The sequence below is a fragment of the Simochromis diagramma genome, unplaced genomic scaffold (genome assembly GCF_900408965.1).
Source record: "Simochromis diagramma unplaced genomic scaffold, fSimDia1.1 OVJJ01000361.1, whole genome shotgun sequence".
NCBI classification, from domain to species: domain Eukaryota; kingdom Metazoa; phylum Chordata; class Actinopteri; order Cichliformes; family Cichlidae; genus Simochromis; species Simochromis diagramma.
In genome coordinates, this window is record NW_024386860.1 from 5378056 (window position 1) to 5397730 (window position 19675).

The 19675-nt window shown below is 43.6% G+C and overlaps 3 protein-coding genes across 5 annotated transcripts; all 3 read right to left on the bottom strand.

Moving 5' to 3' along the window:
• Window positions 1–124: 124 nt before the first annotated feature.
• On the bottom strand, window positions 125–2828 carry aicda (activation-induced cytidine deaminase). The gene is made up of 5 exons (XM_040029989.1): window positions 1932–2828; window positions 1131–1296; window positions 738–1020; window positions 484–596; window positions 125–370 (listed from the first exon to the last, which is right to left on the bottom strand). Exons 1-5 carry the CDS (start codon window positions 1991–1993, stop codon window positions 320–322), a joined length of 675 nt encoding a protein of 224 aa, XP_039885923.1. The 5' UTR covers window positions 1994–2828; the 3' UTR covers window positions 125–319.
• Window positions 2829–4988: 2160 nt separating this feature from the next.
• On the bottom strand, window positions 4989–7090 carry nat14 (N-acetyltransferase 14 (GCN5-related, putative)). Of its 3 annotated transcripts, none has more exons than XM_040029985.1 (4): window positions 6889–7090; window positions 6272–6481; window positions 5857–6162; window positions 4989–5773 (listed from the first exon to the last, which is right to left on the bottom strand). In XM_040029985.1, exons 2-4 carry the CDS (start codon window positions 6350–6352, stop codon window positions 5330–5332), a joined length of 831 nt encoding a protein of 276 aa, XP_039885919.1. In that variant the 5' UTR covers window positions 6353–6481; window positions 6889–7090; the 3' UTR covers window positions 4989–5329. The 3 variants fall into 3 exon arrangements, with proteins under 3 accessions (XP_039885919.1, XP_039885918.1, XP_039885917.1); XM_040029984.1 differs by having other exon boundaries at window positions 6272–6498; XM_040029983.1 differs by having other exon boundaries at window positions 4990–5773; window positions 6272–6439.
• Window positions 7091–9527: 2437 nt separating this feature from the next.
• znf628 (zinc finger protein 628) lies at window positions 9528–19389 on the bottom strand. The gene is made up of 9 exons (XM_040029981.1): window positions 19247–19389; window positions 18226–18790; window positions 15706–15778; window positions 14681–15619; window positions 13885–14055; window positions 12581–12914; window positions 12276–12430; window positions 11638–11880; window positions 9528–11538 (listed from the first exon to the last, which is right to left on the bottom strand). Exons 2-9 carry the CDS (start codon window positions 18609–18611, stop codon window positions 9541–9543), a joined length of 4299 nt encoding a protein of 1432 aa, XP_039885915.1. The 5' UTR covers window positions 18612–18790; window positions 19247–19389; the 3' UTR covers window positions 9528–9540.
• Window positions 19390–19675: the final 286 nt, after the last annotated feature.

Genomic DNA, 19675 nt, shown 5'->3' on the forward strand with positions numbered 1-19675 from the left:
TACTACCTACCGGTAGTTAGCTTATCGGCCCAGAATAATTGGTACTGTAAAACTATAACATTAATAATGATTACCGTTCGCAATCAATAACACAATCCAGTATCTGATTGTAAAGTATTTTATTTGACTTCGCTACAGATACAGCAAGCAGCAGCTACCCAATGTTACAAGCCTTGCCACAACTTGAAAGCATTTTTTTCTCAGTTTTTCTAATTCTCAGTTTAGCTCTTGTAGTGATGGTCCAACACCAACATATCTTTTTCTCATCAGACTTAATAATAGACTTAATGCTAACTTCAGAGGCAGCCACAGGTTTGTTTTACAGTCCAAGAAGCTTGAAGGCATCTCTTAAATCTTCTGTGTCACAGGGCTGAAAGAGAAAAGGCAGAACAGGACATTATTATCATTCTGAACACATCATTATTTCGATTGGCCTCATCCTGCTTGCCTGAGGGAAAATATGTTGTGTGTTACATGTTATACCTGGAGGATGCGGTTGAGTTTTCTGGCCAGACGTACTGAGTTTCGATGCAGATCTTCCCAGGCCTTAAATTTGCTTTGCTGAGCCACAAAAGTCTGCCAGCAGTAGAAGAAATCTTAAAACAATCAGCAAAATAAATAATTGTTACTGACATCCAGGAAAGGACTATTTTAGGGAATAGTGCACAACTCTAAAGTCAAATATGTCTCTACTTTTTCTGTTTATCGCCCTCATAGGCATAAATTCATTCATCCACCTTTGTAACTCATGACTGTGATGTGCACGCCGACTTTTTTAAGCAGCCTGAGACCCTCTCTTTCACGACTGTCCTCCATGTCACAGAAGTAAAGACGAGAGACAAAGATCCTGAGGCGAAGGTTGGGTGTCTGTTTGAGGAACTGGGTCAGTCTGGAAGAGCAGTTTGCACAGGGAGACCAGGAGCAGAACCAGGTGATGGAGTAGCTGACCCTCCTCTCCCCATGAAATCCATACCCAGATAGACCAGGGCATAATGTACTAAGGTGGCGCAGGAACAGCAGCTGCAGAGAAAAATAAGAATAAAATAATCATTATACAGCCTTCATTCAATTGCTGTTTTCTCTCTTGCTACTGAGCAGACCCTTTTCATATCTTCTCCCACTTTACCTACCTCTACATGGCAGCCATTGCGATTGCGGAGGTGTCCAAAGTCAAAGGACAAGGAGTCAGGCCCTACTCGTCTTTTTATTACAAAACAGAGGTATGTTTCATGCCGGCCCCTTGCCCAGCGCACATTCTTGTAATGATAGAGGAACTTTTTTCTGGGCAAAAGCATACTGAAATAAAGGCAGAAAACATTAAAGAGCACACTGCAGTAGACACAGCACAGATTAAAAAAACAAGATACATTTTAAAAGCACGCTATGTTGAATTTATCAGTCAACATTTCAGTGCAAAAGGTGTGGCGGCTTTGTGGTGTCAGAAAGTTTCCCTAGTCATTCGCACAATTAATAATTTTACACCACTAAGGTCTGAGACTAATTCTTATTACTACTTAGATGAGTCGCTCATTAATACAAGTTTTATCTCTTAAGTTAGCACAAGTAATGCATGCAAAACCTGTGGTTAACCAAACACAAGTGATGGACAGTCAGAAAGCGGCTTACGTTCACTCACAAACCTTTTCTCACTCTCAGTTTCACGACTTTTAGTGAAAGCAGGACAGTTATTCATCACTTGTTAATACTGAAACCCTGATATAACTCACGAGTAAAGGGTCATAATTATTGAAACAGATTTCCAATGACAAATCTTATAATGGCATCAAAAGTATCGTAGCGTGGTAAAAGAACTATAAAAAAAACGTTCTTTTTTTTCTTAATTAAATAGTTTGCATGCACAATTTGGTCAAATAGTTGTTGTTTGGAACGATAAATCCAACATATAAATATAATATATCCATTTTGCTCACCTGTCTAGCTTTGCAATCATTTCAAAAGACGCGCTTTGCCACTCGTCGGGCTTGGGTAGCATAAAGGAAGGTAAATGAGAAAGAGTGAAAGTGTGTGTGTGTGTGTGTGTGTGTGTGTGTGTGTGTGTGTGTGTGTGTGTGTGTGTGTGTGTGTGTTGGGGGGTTAAAGGGAGGGAACTGAGAAGATATACCTCTAAACATAAACATCCTGCATACAACACAAGGCAGCATCTGGTTGGACAGAATGATTTTTCAAAGATAATTTGGGGAGGCGTGATACAGAAGAGACGGCTGGATTACACCGTGCTGCTGCTAAGCAATTAAAGTTGTAATTGGATTACTCACTGGCCAAATGTTTTCTTTTTGAATGCTTCGTGGTTCTTATGTTTATTTAAAGAATTTGACATCTGTTTAAACAATGATTAAAGTGAAACCATTCTTTTGGTGAAAGGCAATAAAGGAATTTTATTGGAGGGGGAGATTACACAACGCAGATTTTAAAAAATAATCTGAGTGACCACACATGAGAGGAGCGTTTGACGTGATTTGTAACCTTTGGAGTTTTTACAGACGTCAGTAAATGGAGCCAACTGGATGGAACTTTCCAGACACTTAAGACTCATGCAGTCACAGGCTCTCAACTGTTTGTTTTTGCCATATCATCAAGTAAAAGCTTCCAGATACCGTCTCACCTTGATTTACAGTGCTATTCAGCCTTTTCCACCTAGCTGGTCCCCCCTCCCCACTTCCTCAGGGGCCCCAAGATTTGGTGGAGTTACAGGCGTTCCCAGACGTAACACGTACTTTGTATTTTCATCTGGGTTTTCCCAAACTGTGTCAGGATGGGAGCAGACCTGTAATCGACCCACCTCGTCCTACGTGCCTGCCGGACTGGCTGGCCAGCTGACCGACCACAGCGTGTGGATAAATCGCACTCACAAGCCTTTGAACCTTCAGATGCTGTCATCGGTTCGGTGCCAAATCAGGATGTGTATTATTTTGCTTCTTTTTTGCTCAGTCTGTTTTAGCTCGGGCCCAGTCTGCTCACTCAGTGGCACTGCATGCAGGCATCCTGCTTTCCCATGACTCCCCTCACCCTCTCATGCACTCTGTGGTTTGGGGAATTCACCGTTTCCCAGGGTGGCTGTTTTTGGCGCTCATCTGTGTGTGTATGTGTGCAAGCATGTGTGTGTTGGCCATCTGTATGAGCATGTCATTAACACAGTCTATATGTTATACATCATCTGGAACAAATTTATCTAATTTATCCTGTGATTGTGTGGTGCTCCCCAAATTTAGAGTGATTCATGTGTGTGTGTGTGTGTGTCTACATGCACTGAACAACCTCACATCATATTGCATTACTCTGACAGCGCACTAAGCCTAATGTCTCTGCACATTTGATCTTGAGCGCATGTGTCTTTTCTGGACTTCAAGAGGCTGATCAAATGCCAAACTATATGTAACCACTTCCCAACCACCTCTCTGGGTTTGACCACAGTTGACCAAGGTCATCTCACAGTCACTCATGAACACTCATGCGTGCACTACCACCCCTCCTGTGCACTGTATGCATGTGTGTGTGTGTGCTGGAGTAGTACCGTATGGCCAGACATGCATTTAAACCGTAGTCGAGGATGGGGGGGACCGGGTGTAAGAAATGCCAAGTCATACTTTCCGAAACCCACCCGCCCACACCCTGCTCATGCGCGCACAGGCACACACACACATACACACTCACACAGCCATACCGTGCAGACGCATATGACCACAGTCACAAACAGACTTTCTTTCCAGTGTGTGAACTCACATCTGTTTCCTGACAACAATAATAGCTACAGATCAGGCGGGTAGAGGCCCAGCTTACAGGTGTCTACTGTTTGGCAGTCACGTGGAAACAACCTGATGATGACCGATAAGTGTCACAAGTAAAGACTACAGCTTTTACAAGGCGAAAATGCCCTGACCGCACACTTACTCGTGCATGCTACAACACCGCTGTGTTACTAGGTGTTTCAGCTTTGTCATTTAAGTTAATTAAAGGACGGCGATTTTCCACTATGGCTTGGCTTGCATGATTTAGCAGCAAAGTATAGGCCTATATTTGCCTTCACATCAGGTGTGATATGCCTCCTTCCCACACACATTAACACTGCACAAACATCCTGTGGTGTTTATGTGTGGCAGATTGATGCTATACTGACATCGTCTGAGGTTAGCAGTGGGGTAGACTCGCAATGCAAGCGTGAGGGCTGCTAACCATATTAAGGTTAGCCTCAAGCAGGGGGGTTGTGTGCATTTCCCCACTTAGTCATATAAACTGCCATTCACCTGCAAACCACACACATGCTCAAGTCATAATATCTATGTATAACTTTTACATAGCGTGCTACAATCTCCATACAAATGAAAGCATAACTGATTTTGATTAAATCTTTGTAATAACTCAGTATTTTGGGGATGCAGCTAATAGCTGCTTTCTGCAGAATGAATCTACATGTAGTATTTTAACTATAAAGTAAATTTAAATGGAAAAAAACAAAAAATCCTTGCATTTATGATGCTGTGACCCACAATGGCTTCTAATTTTAAAGAAAAAGATAATACAGTTTCTAGTGTATAAATTAAAATGAATGAAAGTGGAAAATAATGATTTATTTCCTCTTCATTAAGGAAATATAATGTATAATTAAACAAGAACGCATTGTTAAAGCACTATATATTTTATCAATTAACACTAGCATTAAAGAATGCACTCTCTTTGCGATTGATAACTTTACCAGCGCCTAAAATATAACATAGAAAACTAAAAGTGGAAGAAAACGTTATTGAGGTTGTGCTGTTTTTGCAGCCTCATCGACCCACAAGCTATTACGAAGGTGAGCAGCGGCAGTCAGGGAGTGCAGAGATAAAAGTAGATAAATTCTGCATATTCACGAAACCGCACATACTTCCTATACAGTAACTGTACAGCCTCCTACACATCTGTTTGGTTTCACACAAAGAAATGCGTGCAGTCTCACACACTCACACGCGCGCACACACACACACACCTTTTACAGTGTTGATTTTGCTTAAGAAAAGGAACTGCACAAACACAGCTAACAGATATGAAATGTAGTTATTACTTTATTACAAATGCTCAGAGAACAGCACAGCTGAGGCATGATCATGCAATCTTTGAATGATTAAATAAAGAATCAGTTTTTCATCTAAATGAAAATGACGAGATGATAAAAAATAAACTCAAAACAATGAATCCTCGGGATAGCAGCACACTCAATAAATAATCGAATAAATAACACAAAGATTACAAAAATGAAATACTTGAACATGCTGCCGCAGAAATCAGACGCACTTCTTTACCTTTTAAACTGCACGTGTCCATTAAAACTCAATCACAAGTCTTTGTAATACACTTTAGTGAGGGGGTAGCCCAGGAAGCCTCTCTCAGGACTCTCTTGTTTCAGTTCCTTATCATCTTCATCACTAGTTTCCACCCCAAGCTGGCGATAACCCAGTTTCCTGAAGAAGGCTTCCCCCAACTTTGAGGGGTAGGGGACGTGTGCATACACTCTGTGTGCCCCTGTCTCCCTCTCTCTCTGCTCCAAGCTTTGGACAAGCAGCCGACCGAGGCCCTCCCTGCGGTACCAGGAGCCTGTCACCAGCCTGCAAATCCTGCTGATGCCCGCTCGTGTCTCGCCCTCCCGGAAGATGCAGCCCAGGATATCTCCCTCACACTCTGCCAGCCAGACCTGCCCTGCTGCCTGCTCCCTCTCTGGAGTGATCTTTTCTGTTGTCGTCTCTTTGTCCTTGTCTTTGGATCCAGCTCGGCGCTTTGGCTGAACAGAAGTAATATTTAGCAACTAGTCTTAAATAAAAACTGCTCAAAAAAAAGTGAATTTCAGCAAGTCAACAGACTAACCTTTTTTGTAAATGGTGTCTTGCCACTGATCCGGCAGTAGGGATTCTGCAGGGTGTCATCCTGTGCCTCTCTGTAGCTGCTACCCACATAGTCCCAGTAGGGCCGGCTGCTGCCCAGGACCCCGGTTGACCGCGGCATGGTGATTTTGAGAAAGACAATTAACAGGAAGACAGGTATAGCAAGGGCCAGGATGAAAGAGTGGACAAGGCAGCGCAGAATTGAGGAAAACACAGCCAGGATGAAAAGGCAGAGTGGGCGAGTGAGGATGTGGAGGATGAGACGATTTTCCGTGCCCTCGCAGCCCTCCTGCAAAGAAATTCATGCACTTTTTTTTTAAAAGAAAGGGCACAAACCTCAAAAGGATGTGACTTAATACCCAACACGATGAAGCCCAAAGCATTGTCTAAATACAAACCTTGATAAGGGCTTTCACAATTTCGATGTCCTCCTCCTTCATCCTCTTTATCACCACCTGGTCAAGCTCCAGCCTCACCATATTTAGGCTTTTTGCTCAAACAGCTGGCCTGCTCCAACGCTGTCTTACGTTGCAAACTTCAGCATCCACACCGTCTGCACAGGGAGCCTTGAAGAGGAGTGGATGGATAGGAGGATGTAATTCTGGGGGCTGGCATTAGTGAAATGCTTGTGGATGATTTTGTTGGACAGTGAAATACTGGTTAGTGTTTTTTTTAACACATAGTATGACAAACGTGACGTAGTTAAAATAGGTCAATACATTTCAAAACTATGAAATGGACTAGACTTCGCTTCCACTGAGCCAGTAGTTGCATTGTAACAGCACACCCACGCTGGCTCCAAGCAACAAAGGCAGATGGAGATTATGGGGGATTTGCAGCCTGCAGCACCGTTTTTCAGTACTGTATAATTCACATACATCAAGCTTTCGTCTTTACATTTAACAGAGATCATCAAAGGTACACTCGAAAGCGAAAAGACCTGGTTCAAATCCTTATATGGTTATTACGAAGTGCTGCGGTCTCCTGACACATTTAACCCCCCCGATCCGCTTACCTTCTGCACAGAGTACCTCAGATCAAGCTGAAAGGTGGGAAACGCGCCCTGTGCGTTTCTGTTGGTTTTTAGCCCGTGTACGTTTGGTACGTTTCACTGAATGACCATCATATGTTTTCTTGCAGAAAGAAGGGAATTATGAATACAAGCTTACTCTATTTTATGCCCGTTATACGCTTTCAATGTGGCTGCCTACGCCATTTGCGTACGTAAAACTTACACTGCGCAACTGTTACGTGAATAGCGAACGCAACGTGACAGCGCTGCGTACGTCTGGTGGCCGCTGTGACGTCAACCAAGTTCCAGTCTGGATGGAGTTACAGTGGCAAAGTCGCTGCTGTATGCCACTTTATTAGGTACACCTGTTTAACTGCTTCTTAATGCAAGTATTAAACCAGTCAAGCCCATGGCACCAACTCAGTGCATTTAGGTCTGTAGGCATGGCCAAAACTACAGCCAGGCTGATTTAAGCATTTCGGAAAACTGCTGATCTACTGAGATTTTCTCTCGCACGCACTTAGGGTTTACAGAGAATGGTTTGAAAAAGAGAAAATATCCAGTGCGCGGCACTTGAATGAAAATGCCTTGTTGATGCCAGATATCAGAGAAGAATAATCAGACCTCATGAAGCTGACAAAAGCTGGCAAAAGTCAAATAAACCACTTGTCATGACTGAGGCATGCAGCATGTCTGAATGAACAAGTCAAACCTCGAAGCAGATGGTATACAGTAGCAGAATTCCACACCAGGTGCCACTCCTGTCAGTTAAGAACAGGAAACCGAGGCTACAGTTCACACAGACTCACCAAAACCGGACAATAGATGATTGGAAAAAAGTTGTGTGGTCCGATGAGTCCTGATTTCTGCTGGAACATTCAGATGAGATGGTATGCAGAGGTTGGTGTAAATAATATGATCTTGTGGAACCCTCCTGCCTTGTATGTACAGTTCAGTCTGGAGGTGGTGGTGTAATGGTGTGGGGTATATTTCATTTGTATACTTAGTTCTTTAGTAACAAATAAATGGTAAATGATCTGGTTCTTATTAACTCCAAGCAGTCAAAGCATTTTACAACTGCTTGCCTCATTTACCCATTTGCACCCATTCACACAGAGTGTTAGTATCTACCTGAGTATTATTGTTGACCATGTCCATCTACTAAAGACCGATCTTTGTTGTGCGGGAAAATACAACAAAGCTCAAATCATGTCAAACTGTTTTATTCATCAGTGTTATGGATGAGCCTCAGGGATCCAGTCCAATCCCAGTAAAGTCACTTTGCCCCCCTCAGCTGAATTCTCCTGATACAGTCCAACTATAAGTTACATTGATTCATACTGTTTTGTGATGAAAAACTTAAAGACCAAAAGTTATTACAGTGCAACCTCAGTTTAATTATTCAGTTCAAAGTAGTTTAGTGTAGCAATCCTGGTGCGGATGAGCAGATGATTTATTGCAAGTCATGTTTTGGGAAGTAACTCTCATGTCTCACTAACACCATAAGCAGGTCATTCATCAACGTGTGCTAGTGTTAAAGCATGACACTACTTGAAAATATGGATATTGTGTGTTCACAATCAACTGCCCATTTCTGCAGCTGGAGCATAGCATTTTCAAAAGCAAAAATTTGAAATAGCAAAGTGACTTGAGCCAAATGACCCTCATCAAAGTTTATTGCCCATCACATTTATGTGGACTGTTGCTGACCCTGACAGTGAGTTCAGTGCACTCAAATGGCCCCCAACAGTCACCAGATCTCAATCCAACAGAGCACCTTTGTGGTGGAACAGGAGGTTTACATCATGCATCCGATGAATCTGCAGATGCTATCTGTGATGCATTTTTGTGATGCAAAATCTCTGAGGAATGTTTCCAGCACCTTGTTGAATCTGTGCCACAAAGATTTAAGGCTCTGCTGAAGTCAAAAGAGGGTCTAACTCAGTACTTGCCAGGTATATCTAAGAAATGGTCGTGTGAGTGTATAATCAAAGGCTATTTGTGGTGCTGCGATGTGGGCTTTTACTATTACTTTAAAAAAAAAAAAGGGTTGCTCTTATTAATTTTATGCCTTTAGTGGTGGCATGCAGTCCATGAACTGAAATGAATTTGACACCTGACCAGTCATCCTGCCTTGTGGCTTGTATGTACCTCAGAAATGGACGTGCTTAACTCTGGATGTATCCCTGAACTGAAACTAAAGAGCAGGTGAAATACAACTAAACAATATTAACACACTCTTTGTTCAACATTTTGTTTGTTGGGATGTGGACACCCTACCTACAAGTAGTAAAAATAATTAAAAATCCAAACGACAAAAGGTATTAACAGATTTATTAATTATTAGTTACTATTAACATTGTGAAGAAAGTAGGCAATATACAACATTTATTCACAAAAAACATATTTACTTAATAAAACTGCCAACGACAGTATCATTTAAACTAATCTTTAGGAATATTCTGAGGTCCATGTACAGCCTATTTAAATGTATAACATTTGGCATGGCATTACAACACAGTACTCATCTAACTGCATGTCCTCGCTCACTTGCATGAGAACTCAACTGACTATAAAGTGCTAACAAACAGCCCACAAAAAGTGAGGCATTTACTCATACATACGCTTTATTCGTCTCTAACATGCACACCATTCTCAGTTAGAGAACTGCACCTCTTTAGGTTTAGAGCTAGGTCCATTCAGTGCGTCTTCCTCTGAGCTGACTGCAGAGTTCACTTCCTTTGTAGACTTTTCCTTGGCCTCTGCTGTTACACCTTCATATTTCACCTCGCTACTTTGTGGGATCTCCCCGTCCCCTTCTCTCTCCATTCCCCCTTCTCTTAAGCTGCTGGTGCTGACTTCAATTATTACAATTTCATCCCCACTTTCCAGCTGAAAGATACTTTCCATTCCTCCTCCACCCTCAGTAACTGTGCCACTTCCAGTACTGCAACCTCGGCCCTCCTCTCCTATCATTCCTCCTTCACCTTCTATCAGGGCTATCATCTGCATGCCTTCCTCAGTTTCCTGTTCCAGCTTGGTCTCACCTCCCAGCTCAAACACCACCTCCTGCCCATCAAGGGGTACTAAGCCTTGGGTAGATGTGCACGAAAGCTGCAGGCTGTTGTCCTGCCCTTGGCTGAAGGTAGCACTGGTTGAACCACTATCCTGTGTGTCAGTGTGGAAATGAAGGACATACGACTCCCCCTGGCTACCATCCCCTCCCGATTGTCTCCCATCCTGCTTTTCTCCACTCCATTCTTGCAGGAGTGACATCATCCCTCCCTTATCTACCCCTTTTTCCTCTTCACCTGGCACATCTGTCTTGAACTGCAGCACGAGTGACTTTCCCTCTCCACCCATTCCTTCATCGATTGCCTCCCCAGATGAATTCCCTTCAAACTGCAGCACGTATGACTCCCCGGCCTCCCCGATATTCATCCCCCCCTTTGCCTGTTCTTCATTATCAAAACACAACACAAACTCTTTCCCTGACAAAGTTTCCCCAGTCCTCATTTGCTCCACAGTGGAATGAGGTTTCCTTTCTGCAGGGACAGGAGCAGAATCTGATGCTGCAGCTACTGTGGTGGCTGGTGTAACCATGGTAACAGTCGGCGAGGGTCCTGAGGTATCCGCTATGGGGGCTACAGTGGCAGGGGATGACAGAGTCGGGGTAATGGTGTCAGATGTTGTGGGTAGAGAAGATGAGTTTGTGGTAGTATTAGCAGCAGTAATAGTCTGGGTGCCACTGATCACATTAGAGTTTGTTACTGCAGCAGCTCCGCCTGCAGTGTGACTGACTGGGGTTGGAGCCGATTTCAGAAGTGTAGCTTTTGGTTTGCGCCCCCGTCTGCCTCGTGCAGTCCGTGTGCTCTTCCCCAGTATCGGCTTCGTAAGTAGGGAGCTGGCTGAGAGGTTGTGCATTGGTGTGGCAACTGCAGTGTGTGCATTGTTACTGTTGTTAGTAATTATGATTTGTTGTTGCTGTGATACAGATGGAAACTGGGGTATCTGAGTCTGGTTTTGGTTAAGCACAGGCTGGAATGCTTGGATAGTCTGAAGCATGGGGAGGGACTGAGGCTCTGGAGCTGGTGGAGGGTTGTTTGCTGTGGGGAGGAGAATCAGGCTGGACTGGCTGCCGTTGTTGGAGGGGCACTGCAAGAGGAGGAAATTTTGAGGCTGGGACGGTTGCGGTGGTGGCGGAGGAGGTGGTGGCTGGACTGGCGTAGGCGATGACAGAGGAATGAGCTGCAGGCCGCTTGCTGTCTGTATCATGAAGTAGTTCTGGGAGGTGTTGGGGGGAATATTAAGTGCTGGTTGGGATACAATCAGACTGCCATTGTTTCCTGAGGCTTCCAGGGTGATGGGGTTCAGCAGGGTTGTGGTGGTGGTTACTCCTCCAACACTGGCTTTCACAGCCACGCCGTCTTTACCTCCACCACCTGGGCATGGCAGGGAAACGCCAGTGCCGTGGGTGCGGATATGCCTCTGCAAGTAGGAGTGCATGACAAACTCCTTCGAGCAGTAGGGGCATTTGTAGTCCTTGCGTGAGGAGTGTGTGCGAAGGTGGAGTTGAAGGTTGGAGGAATGAGTAAAACTCTTACTGCAGTGGGTGCACTGAAAAGGTCTCTCGCCTGAATGCGTGCGTTCATGCTGCTCTCAGAGAAATGGTAACCACAAAAAAGAAAAGAAGTTATGAAATCAGTTGATAAAACTGAACATTTTATAACATGACACTGCAGCTGCACTGACCTGTTTCAGATTTGACGTCTGGGAGAAGGACTTGGAGCAGATGGAGCACGTATGAGGCCGCAGACCAGAGTGCATCTGACTGTGTCTGCGCAGGCAGCTGGTGTTCTTGAAGGACTTGCCGCACTCTTTACACACATATGGCCTCTCACCTGTGTGCTGCCGCAAGTGGTACTGGTAGTGGGAGCTCCACTTGAAGGTGAGTGGGCAGTGAGGGCACTGAAATGCCCGTACACCTGTATGCACCTAGGTAAGATATATGTTAAAAAAAAGGGAGGGGTTAATTTTTAGTGTCCTACCAAAAGAAGAATCTAGAACTGAGCTTGACGAAGAGTGGAAGTCATCACAGGGAACATCAAAATATGAGAACGCTTGTTACAACTGAAGCACTGAGTGACAGTGACTTTAGTCATGAGAGACCAATAACTTACACCATATTTTTTTTCCTTTTGCTGTTTGCATTTGTCTGATGTAGACTGCATTCATCTCCAGAGGTAATTACATGAGAGCTAAAATACCTAATCAAGTGGAATGTAGAGTTTCACACAGACCACAATCAAGAAACCTCACATCAAGAAAATTATTTTGGTAATTAAAACCTTATTTGATTTATTTGAGTGGAACAGAAGAGTGAGCCTTACCCGCTGATGGATAGAGAGCAGTGATGATCTCTTGAAGCTCTTTCCACACTCCGTGCAGCGGTAGGGCCTTTCCCCAGTGTGATCCCTCATGTGGTATTTCAACCCTGATGAACCTTTGAAGGCTTTTCCACACTCTGAACAGCGGTATGGCCTTTCTGTGTGAACATGTGAGACACAAGTTTAAAAAAAAACAACAACAAAAAGAACAGCAGAATAAGGAGTTCTTTAAAAAAAAAGAAAAAAAAAAAAGACTGAATATCAGCACAGTTTTATGCCTCATCTGCTTTCTTTCTAAATATCTTTACCTCCAGCAGGAGTGCTCTTGCTAGATCCCGTCTTTTTGTGGGCTTTGGTTGGTTTTGCTGGCTGCTCCTCTTGTTCCTCTCCAACGGCTATGATGTCGACATGAATCTCCCTCTGGTCCTCCTGCTGCTTGTCAGCCTGGCTCGGAGAAGAGGGAAGGGGGAGAGACAAGGAAAGCGACGGAGGGCACACGATTTCGGCCTCTGCCTCAGCCAGGAGACGCTGCTCGGGAGTGTGGGAGTGTTGGTGCGTGAGGAGCGAGGAGAGAAGAGGGAAAGAGCGGTCGCAGGCAGAGCAGCTGAACTGGGAACGGGACTGTGATGAAAGAGAGTGCATCTGGAGGGAAAAAAAGAAGAAAAAAAAGAAAATGAAAACAGGAGGTAGTTCATTTGATAGTTGTTTTTTTTTTTATTAGAAAGCACTGATCTAAATAAATATTAGTACATTATAGAAAATGCAGAACCCAGAGAGTAATGCACACGGTTCACTCAGAAACTGCCTTGAACACAAGCTATGAAGACTTTCATAATGTTGTGATGCCACAACTCTTTAGTCCCACCTACACCAACGATCCAACTTTTTTCCTTTTTGGCACTGCCAGCTCTGACTCTAAAACATCTCAGCCACAAGAAAAGCAATAAATGACACTAAATTTCCTGTTGCTTACTGCAAGACCATGTAAGAGTCTTCGTGCACTCCAATGCGCTACTTTTATTTTTGGTGGCAATGTTCCCTCAGCAGGAAAAGAAAACATTCTTGGAGGAAATCGAAACTTATGGAAACTCGAAGACCAGTTTCAGACCAATAAACAAGGACTGGGAGTGGGGTGCATTTTTTTCCCCTATATCACCTACAGTGCCACTTAAAATTAGTTGGATTATTTCTTAACATTCCCAAACACAAACGAGTGAAAAATTAGCTAAAAATTAATGTACTATTGGAAATGGTAACACAACTGCAGGAAAACATTGTGTTTTATGTAACATAGTGACTTCAGCATGACTGCATCACTGTACTGAGTTGGATTGTGGTTTTAAATGTGTGCGATTTGGACTTTTTTGTTACCGACAGTTCATAGAGAGCTGGAGGGCTCTTTTGGAAAGGCCTGTTAGATTTCATGTAGAGCTACAGACACAGCATGGGCATGATAAAACAATCCATAAAAGTCCCATTCTTGATACATGACACACTTATACTAACTTGTTAACAAAAGGACCTTTAAGATGGATAAATGTTAGTCTTGCTGTAGGTTTTGTAATCTGTACAAAAGTGTTAGTAGTAGAACAGTTGCAACAGTCATTCTCACCAGTGATACATGTCTATTGAGGCCTCCGCTCGTCTTAAAGGTCTTATTGCAGTAGCCACATGACAGCCCTGCCCATGTGGTTCTGGCCTCTGGCTGAACGGTCTCAGAGCTCTGAGTCACCTCAGTGAAGCTCTGTAACAGGTCAAACTGGGCCTGGGTGGTGCCGACATTCTGAGGACAAACCAAAGGAAGTAGTAATACATATCAAAAATATATGTCCTCAAACTGAACTCATTGGCTTTATAGGGACTTTTATTTGCTCCAATTCAAAGTATATTTTAATTAAGAGTACTTATACTTCTGCCCCACATTACATAAAAAACAGAAGCTACACTATCTAACAGGGAAAACCTTTTGAATTCACGCCAGTTTATTTTGCATACCACTGGGTTCATGTTAACAATGCTTGTTTGGGTGTTGATCATTTGTGGCCTTCACACACACCAACATCATGTTCAGACGACACATAAGCTGCAGCAGCAGTTACAGGATGAGCCAATCGCAAAGTTTGTTGCAAAAACCTGTGTCAGCCTATGAGTTGACTGACAGCTGTTTCAAGTGCACAACCAACAATTCATGGTTATCACAGTTTTTCTGCCTAACGCCCTATTTCAAATCGGTTCTACCACTATTATGAATGTGTTTCTACTATTTGTAGGATCTAAATTGGGCTTAATTGTACAACTACAACTACTTATTTTAAAGCATTTAAGGAAATGTGTGATGTTGGCGGTTTTTGAGATACCGTAAATATTTTTATGCAATGTGCATTTATCCGTTTGAACCCATCACTTACTGCATTGCTGCCATCTGCTCCCTCTGACAATCCAAGGAGCACCTCTGTCGTGTGTCCACTTTCAGCCACTGTGGTAGTTTCCACCACCTCCTCAAAGTCAGCAAGCAGGTGTCCAGCTCCCACCAGCCCATCCCCAACTTCCATCCCAGATCCGACCCCTGCCCCTCCACCAACCCCATCTTCCTCTGGAGCCATGTGAATGGCCTGGTGCTCCTCTAGGTCTGTCCGTGTGCCAAAAGTGTGGCTGCAGCTGCCACAGCTGTACAAGAGCACACTGGCTCCGGTGTCTGTACTCAGGTGAACCTCTGTCCCAATGGCTCTAGATGTGCACACGTTCTCCCCAGAAGAAGTGAGGGTGAGCTGGGGGAGAAGGCCTGGATTCTGGCCAGAGGAGGTGGTTGACAGGAACACTTCTTCCATCCCCACCCCAACTCCATCAGTTCCTTCCTGGCTCACAAATCCCATCATGTCTGTCAACATTGATGATGTCACTTCCTCTCCCCCCACCACCACCTCCACTACCTCATTTCTCTTCCTTGCATCCTCGCCCCTCTTTCCCTCTTTCCCACCTGCGTTTAGGTTGGAGTGCGAGTTCTTGTGCAGGGCCAGGTTTGACGAATGAGTGAAGCTTCGTCCACACTCACCGCAGATGTAGGGCCTCTCGCCTGTATGTATCCTCATGTGCTGCCTCAGGTTGGTGGACTGCGTGAAGGATTTGTTACACACTGTGCAGGTGTAAGGTTTGAGACCGAGATGGACATTCTTGTGTCTCCGCAGACTGCTCGAGTTCTTGAAGGCCTTCGGACAAGTGTCACACGGGTATGGGCATTCTCCTGTGTGTTGGCGCAGGTGATACTGGTAGTGAGAACTCCATTTAAAAGTAAGGGGGCAGTAGGGACACAAGAAGGTACGCACTCCAGTGTGGACACTCTGGTGGACCTGGGGAGAAACAGATATGGTGAAATATCTGATTTGTAAACATTAAAAAAAAACATACAAAAAAAAAAACTTTTTTGGCGTCTCACCTGGAGAAGAGAAGAGCGTTTGAAGGCTTTGCCGCAGTCCTGACATTTATAAGGCTTCTCCCCTGAGTGTGACCTGCAAAATAAAGGTAACTATTCAGGAGGAAAACATGGTTAATCATATGACATCGTTATTTGTGCAAAATACAATCAAACCCATATCTAGGTAATTCCTTTTGCTATGCATCGTATAGTATAACATCTTGTTTTATGTCAGAAATTAGCTCTTTATTTTACATTGAAATTTGCCTTTTTGACACTTTCCATCAACCTGACTGTGGCCCGATTAAAGATGTGAAAAAGGAAGGCTGGGAGGTGCTGGTTAGATTGTATTTCTTCCTGCTGATATTCAGTCCTCTTCTCATTCATTCCCTAATTACTCGTTGCTTCTGATTAATCTCCTGGTCAGTTCTAGTAAACTGGGTTTATTAAATATTGTTTACATGACATGCTATTCCTGTATTCCTGATCTGCATTTTAGCTGTAGAAGCCAACTGACTGCAGAACGTCTTCTGTATTTGAAATGTACATCATCGAGTTAGATATGAGATGGCAAACATGAAAACACCATCAGGATTGAAACAAAGACGTAGCAGACAATTCTTGAATCCCCTGTTATAGAGTTAGTCCATTAGGTTTTTTGAACAGCGACATAATTTTGTATTTTTGCCTCTGTACACTTCCACAGTGGATTTTAACTCGTGATAAATTAAACAGATAAAATATTTGGAGTTGATTACAAGTGCTGAATTTGCACTTCGTAGCTTTTCACTGGATATCCTAATAGAATAGGTTCAAAGAGATGGTGATGGAAGTGAAGGAGGCCATCACTAGACCGAAACGAATAAAATAAATCTGATGGATGAAATAAACTTTGGGAGTGGCCAAATCAACAATTTTGTTCATTCTTCAAAAGAAGGAATGCATTGGCCAACTCAGTAACACCAAAAAGCCTGAAAGAAATCCAAAGCCAGCTAAAGTTCATGATGACAGAATTTCCATGGTTACAAAAACAACTTCACAACATCCAACCAAGGAGGTGTGTCATTGTCAAAGTCCACAATCATGGGATGCCTTTATGAACAGAGCGTTCACAACAGGGTGCAAACCCTTCATTACACTCAGGAGGTCACATTAGATTAAAAAAAAAAAATCTAAATGAGCCTACATACAAACAATCCTAGATGACACTGAGAAGAAGAGAAAAAGCTGTGATCTGAGGTTTACCACATTATCTGTAAAACATGGTGGAGGAAATGTTGTGGGATGAGCCGGTGTTCTGGGAATCCATCCTACCTGACAAACCATCCTACCCGTTGTTTTTGCACATGCGCACAACACGAAATTAAGTGGCGAACCGTCCTACCTTTGTGAATGTGACCTACAAGCATACTTTAACAGCTAAAATTTAGTCGCAAACTGTCCTGCCTTTGTTAATCTGAGCTAGAAGCATATTTTAACGGCTAAAATGAAGGGGCAAATCATTTTACCTTTGTTAATAAGAGCTAGAGACATACTCTGACAGGTAAAATGAAGTGCCAAACCATGCTATCTTTGTGAATGTTACCTACAAGCATACTTTGACGGGTAAAATGAAGTGGCAACCGTCCTGGCTTTATAATTATGAGCTACAAGCATACTCTGATGGGCAAAGTTAAGTGGCAAACCATCATACCCACTTAAATTTGTGCTGGAATTACTCTGTGACAGCAGAAATATGCATAAACTACTTACGGTAGGACGTTTTGCCAAAGTAGGATGGTTTGTTAGAACACCGGGTCACTAGTGTTTATTGATAATATGACTGCTGATTGAAGAAAAGGATGATTTTTTTTTTTTTTTTTTGCTTAGCAGACTCCACCTTTGGCAAACATATTTAATGAGGACACATTGAGATGTGCAGGTGAGGGAGGTTAAATGACTAAATTTGTTAGTGCAGAACCGTATTAGCCTTAAAAGACAAAACTGTAACAGTATCAAACTTAATGATATAACGGCCAAATACGGATATCGGCTGATATTAGCCTTGTTGACTCATACCAACATATATGCATTTACATTTGCCTGTTGTGGTTTTTTGGGGTGACTAAATGTTCAAACATAGCATAAAGAGCAAGGAGATGCTGATCTTTTTATGAAACACAGTTCGTTGTTTTTTTGGTTTTTTTTACCCCTCCTGGTACAAAGACTGGAATTATTAACAGAAGAAAACAAACTGGAAAACATCACTGGTATCTGCTAACAGCTAAAATGTTCAATTCAATTTTATTTATGTAGCGCCAAATCACAATAACAGATGCTTTAAGGTGCTTTATATTGTAAGGTAAAGGCTCTACAAAAATACAGAGAAAACCCCAACAATCAGATGACTCCCTATGAGATAGCACTTGGTGACAGTGAGAAGGAAAAACAACCCTTTAACAGGAAGAAAGCTACAGCAAAACATTATTTTAGACATCAGAACTGGTCATGAACTTCCTAATATGTGAATCCTCAATATTAATATAATTTTAGTGTGGGTACCGTTGGTGATAGAGCAGAGCAGAGGAGCCCTTGAAGGCCTTGGGACAGAGGTTGCAGCGGTAGGGCCTTTCATTGTTGTGGCTCCGCAGGTGGTGGGTCAGCCTGGATGACCACCTGAAGCTCTTGCCACAGTCCAGACACTGGAAGGGATGATCCGTCTGCTCTGGCTGCGGGACTGACCCGGACACTGACGATGACACCATGTCCAGAACCACTTCCTCGCCACCATCTACTCCCCCTTTTTCTCCCTCCACCAGCTCCCCTCTCTCCCGGTCATCCTCGCCATCCTCTCCCGAACCAAGAAGAGACGGGAAAGGTGAGAGGGACGCGGTGGACTGAGCTGGTAAAAGCTCTGCTTGGACGACTAGGGCCACTGAGTTGGCCATTACCAGATCAACCTGGTGGCAGATGATGGTTTTCCTTAGAGGCAGAGGGGTGGGTGGGATCAGTTTGTGTGCGGCATCATGGTTTTTCTTTCATCTTTTCTTCTGTGCCTTCATAAATTCCTTCCCTGCTGGCCACTGTAGCACCAGCTGTCATCCCAAGCAGTGAAATGAGGGCAAGTCTGAGATAAAAGGAGATGGAAATAAATACAGTATCACAACATTATAACAGTTGGTACCAAAGCTCCCTTTAAATTTCCCTCCCTCCCTCCCTCCCATCTCTGAAGCTGGTCCTCCCTCCCCGCTGTCTTTTCCCCGGCCGTCAGTCCGTGTGCGCTGTATCTCCACACTGGCGCACGGTTTCTGTCCTTCCCCGCAGTGCGGTGCTTGTTAGCACCACAAACCAGCGGCTACAGCAAAGTTACACACCGAGCTACTCTATAACTGTCCCAATGCCTTCCGACGAGCTCTTGCAATCCAGCAGTTAAAGCAGACACACACACAGATTCTTTGGCGAATTAACAAAAACAGTTAGTGGCCTGCTTTTAAAGCTAACCAAGCCTCCGGCTCAGTGCGGAACAGCTTCTTTTAACTGCTCGCCATGAATGTGCATGAATGCGGGCTGAGGCCGTACTCACCGCGGGTACTTAACTCATCTTAAAGCTATATTGTTGATCATATGAAAAGAAACTGGGTACTGCAGTGCTAATCCACACAACCTTAACAATAAACACAGCACAAACTAACAGCAGTTCTCCACCCAATGCCGCCTTTCAAGAACAGCGGCAGCGATTGGCTGATACGTACAATAGATGAGCTACTCCCATTGGCTGGGGGCTTGAACAGACAGGTTGACGTTCTTACCAGAAAACATTTAGAAAATCAAAATTTGGCGTAAGCTAGTTATTAGTAAAGGATCCATACTCCAAGATGCTCCAAATTAATTTAAAAGCTTTTTTCACATTCGAGCTCAACATTTATCAGTTTTTGCCTCGACTCTTCTGCACAGACTGTTGGGTAATGTAGTTTCTGAGTGTGCACCCCCTCAAAAAACGTCCATCTGTCAC

What these genes read in the sequence shown, in the direction of transcription:
- aicda (XM_040029989.1), bottom strand. Translation starts at nt 1,993, where the DNA reads ATGCTACCCAAGCCCGACGAGTGGCAAAGCGCGTCTTTTGAAATGATT. An exon ending in ATGATTGCAAAGCTAGACAG is followed by an intron (nt 1,297 to 1,931) that starts GTGAGCAAAATG and finishes CCTTTATTTCAG; the next exon opens with TATGCTTTTGCCCAGAAAAA. An exon ending in AACTCAACCGCATCCTCCAG is followed by an intron (nt 371 to 483) that starts GTATAACATGTA and finishes TTTCTCTTTCAG; the next exon opens with CCCTGTGACACAGAAGATTT.
- nat14 (XM_040029985.1), bottom strand. Translation starts at nt 6,352, where the DNA reads ATGGTGAGGCTGGAGCTTGACCAGGTGGTGATAAAGAGGATGAAGGAG. An exon ending in TTGTGAAAGCCCTTATCAAG is followed by an intron (nt 6,163 to 6,271) that starts GTTTGTATTTAG and finishes ATTTCTTTGCAG; the next exon opens with GAGGGCTGCGAGGGCACGGA. An exon ending in AGACACCATTTACAAAAAAG is followed by an intron (nt 5,774 to 5,856) that starts GTTAGTCTGTTG and finishes ACTTCTGTTCAG; the next exon opens with CCAAAGCGCCGAGCTGGATC.
- znf628 (XM_040029981.1), bottom strand. Translation starts at nt 18,611, where the DNA reads ATGGCCAACTCAGTGGCCCTAGTCGTCCAAGCAGAGCTTTTACCAGCT. An exon ending in TCAATAGACATGTATCACTG is followed by an intron (nt 12,915 to 13,884) that starts GTGAGAATGACT and finishes TTTTCCCTCCAG; the next exon opens with ATGCACTCTCTTTCATCACA. An exon ending in CAAGAGCACTCCTGCTGGAG is followed by an intron (nt 12,431 to 12,580) that starts GTAAAGATATTT and finishes ATGTTCACACAG; the next exon opens with AAAGGCCATACCGCTGTTCA.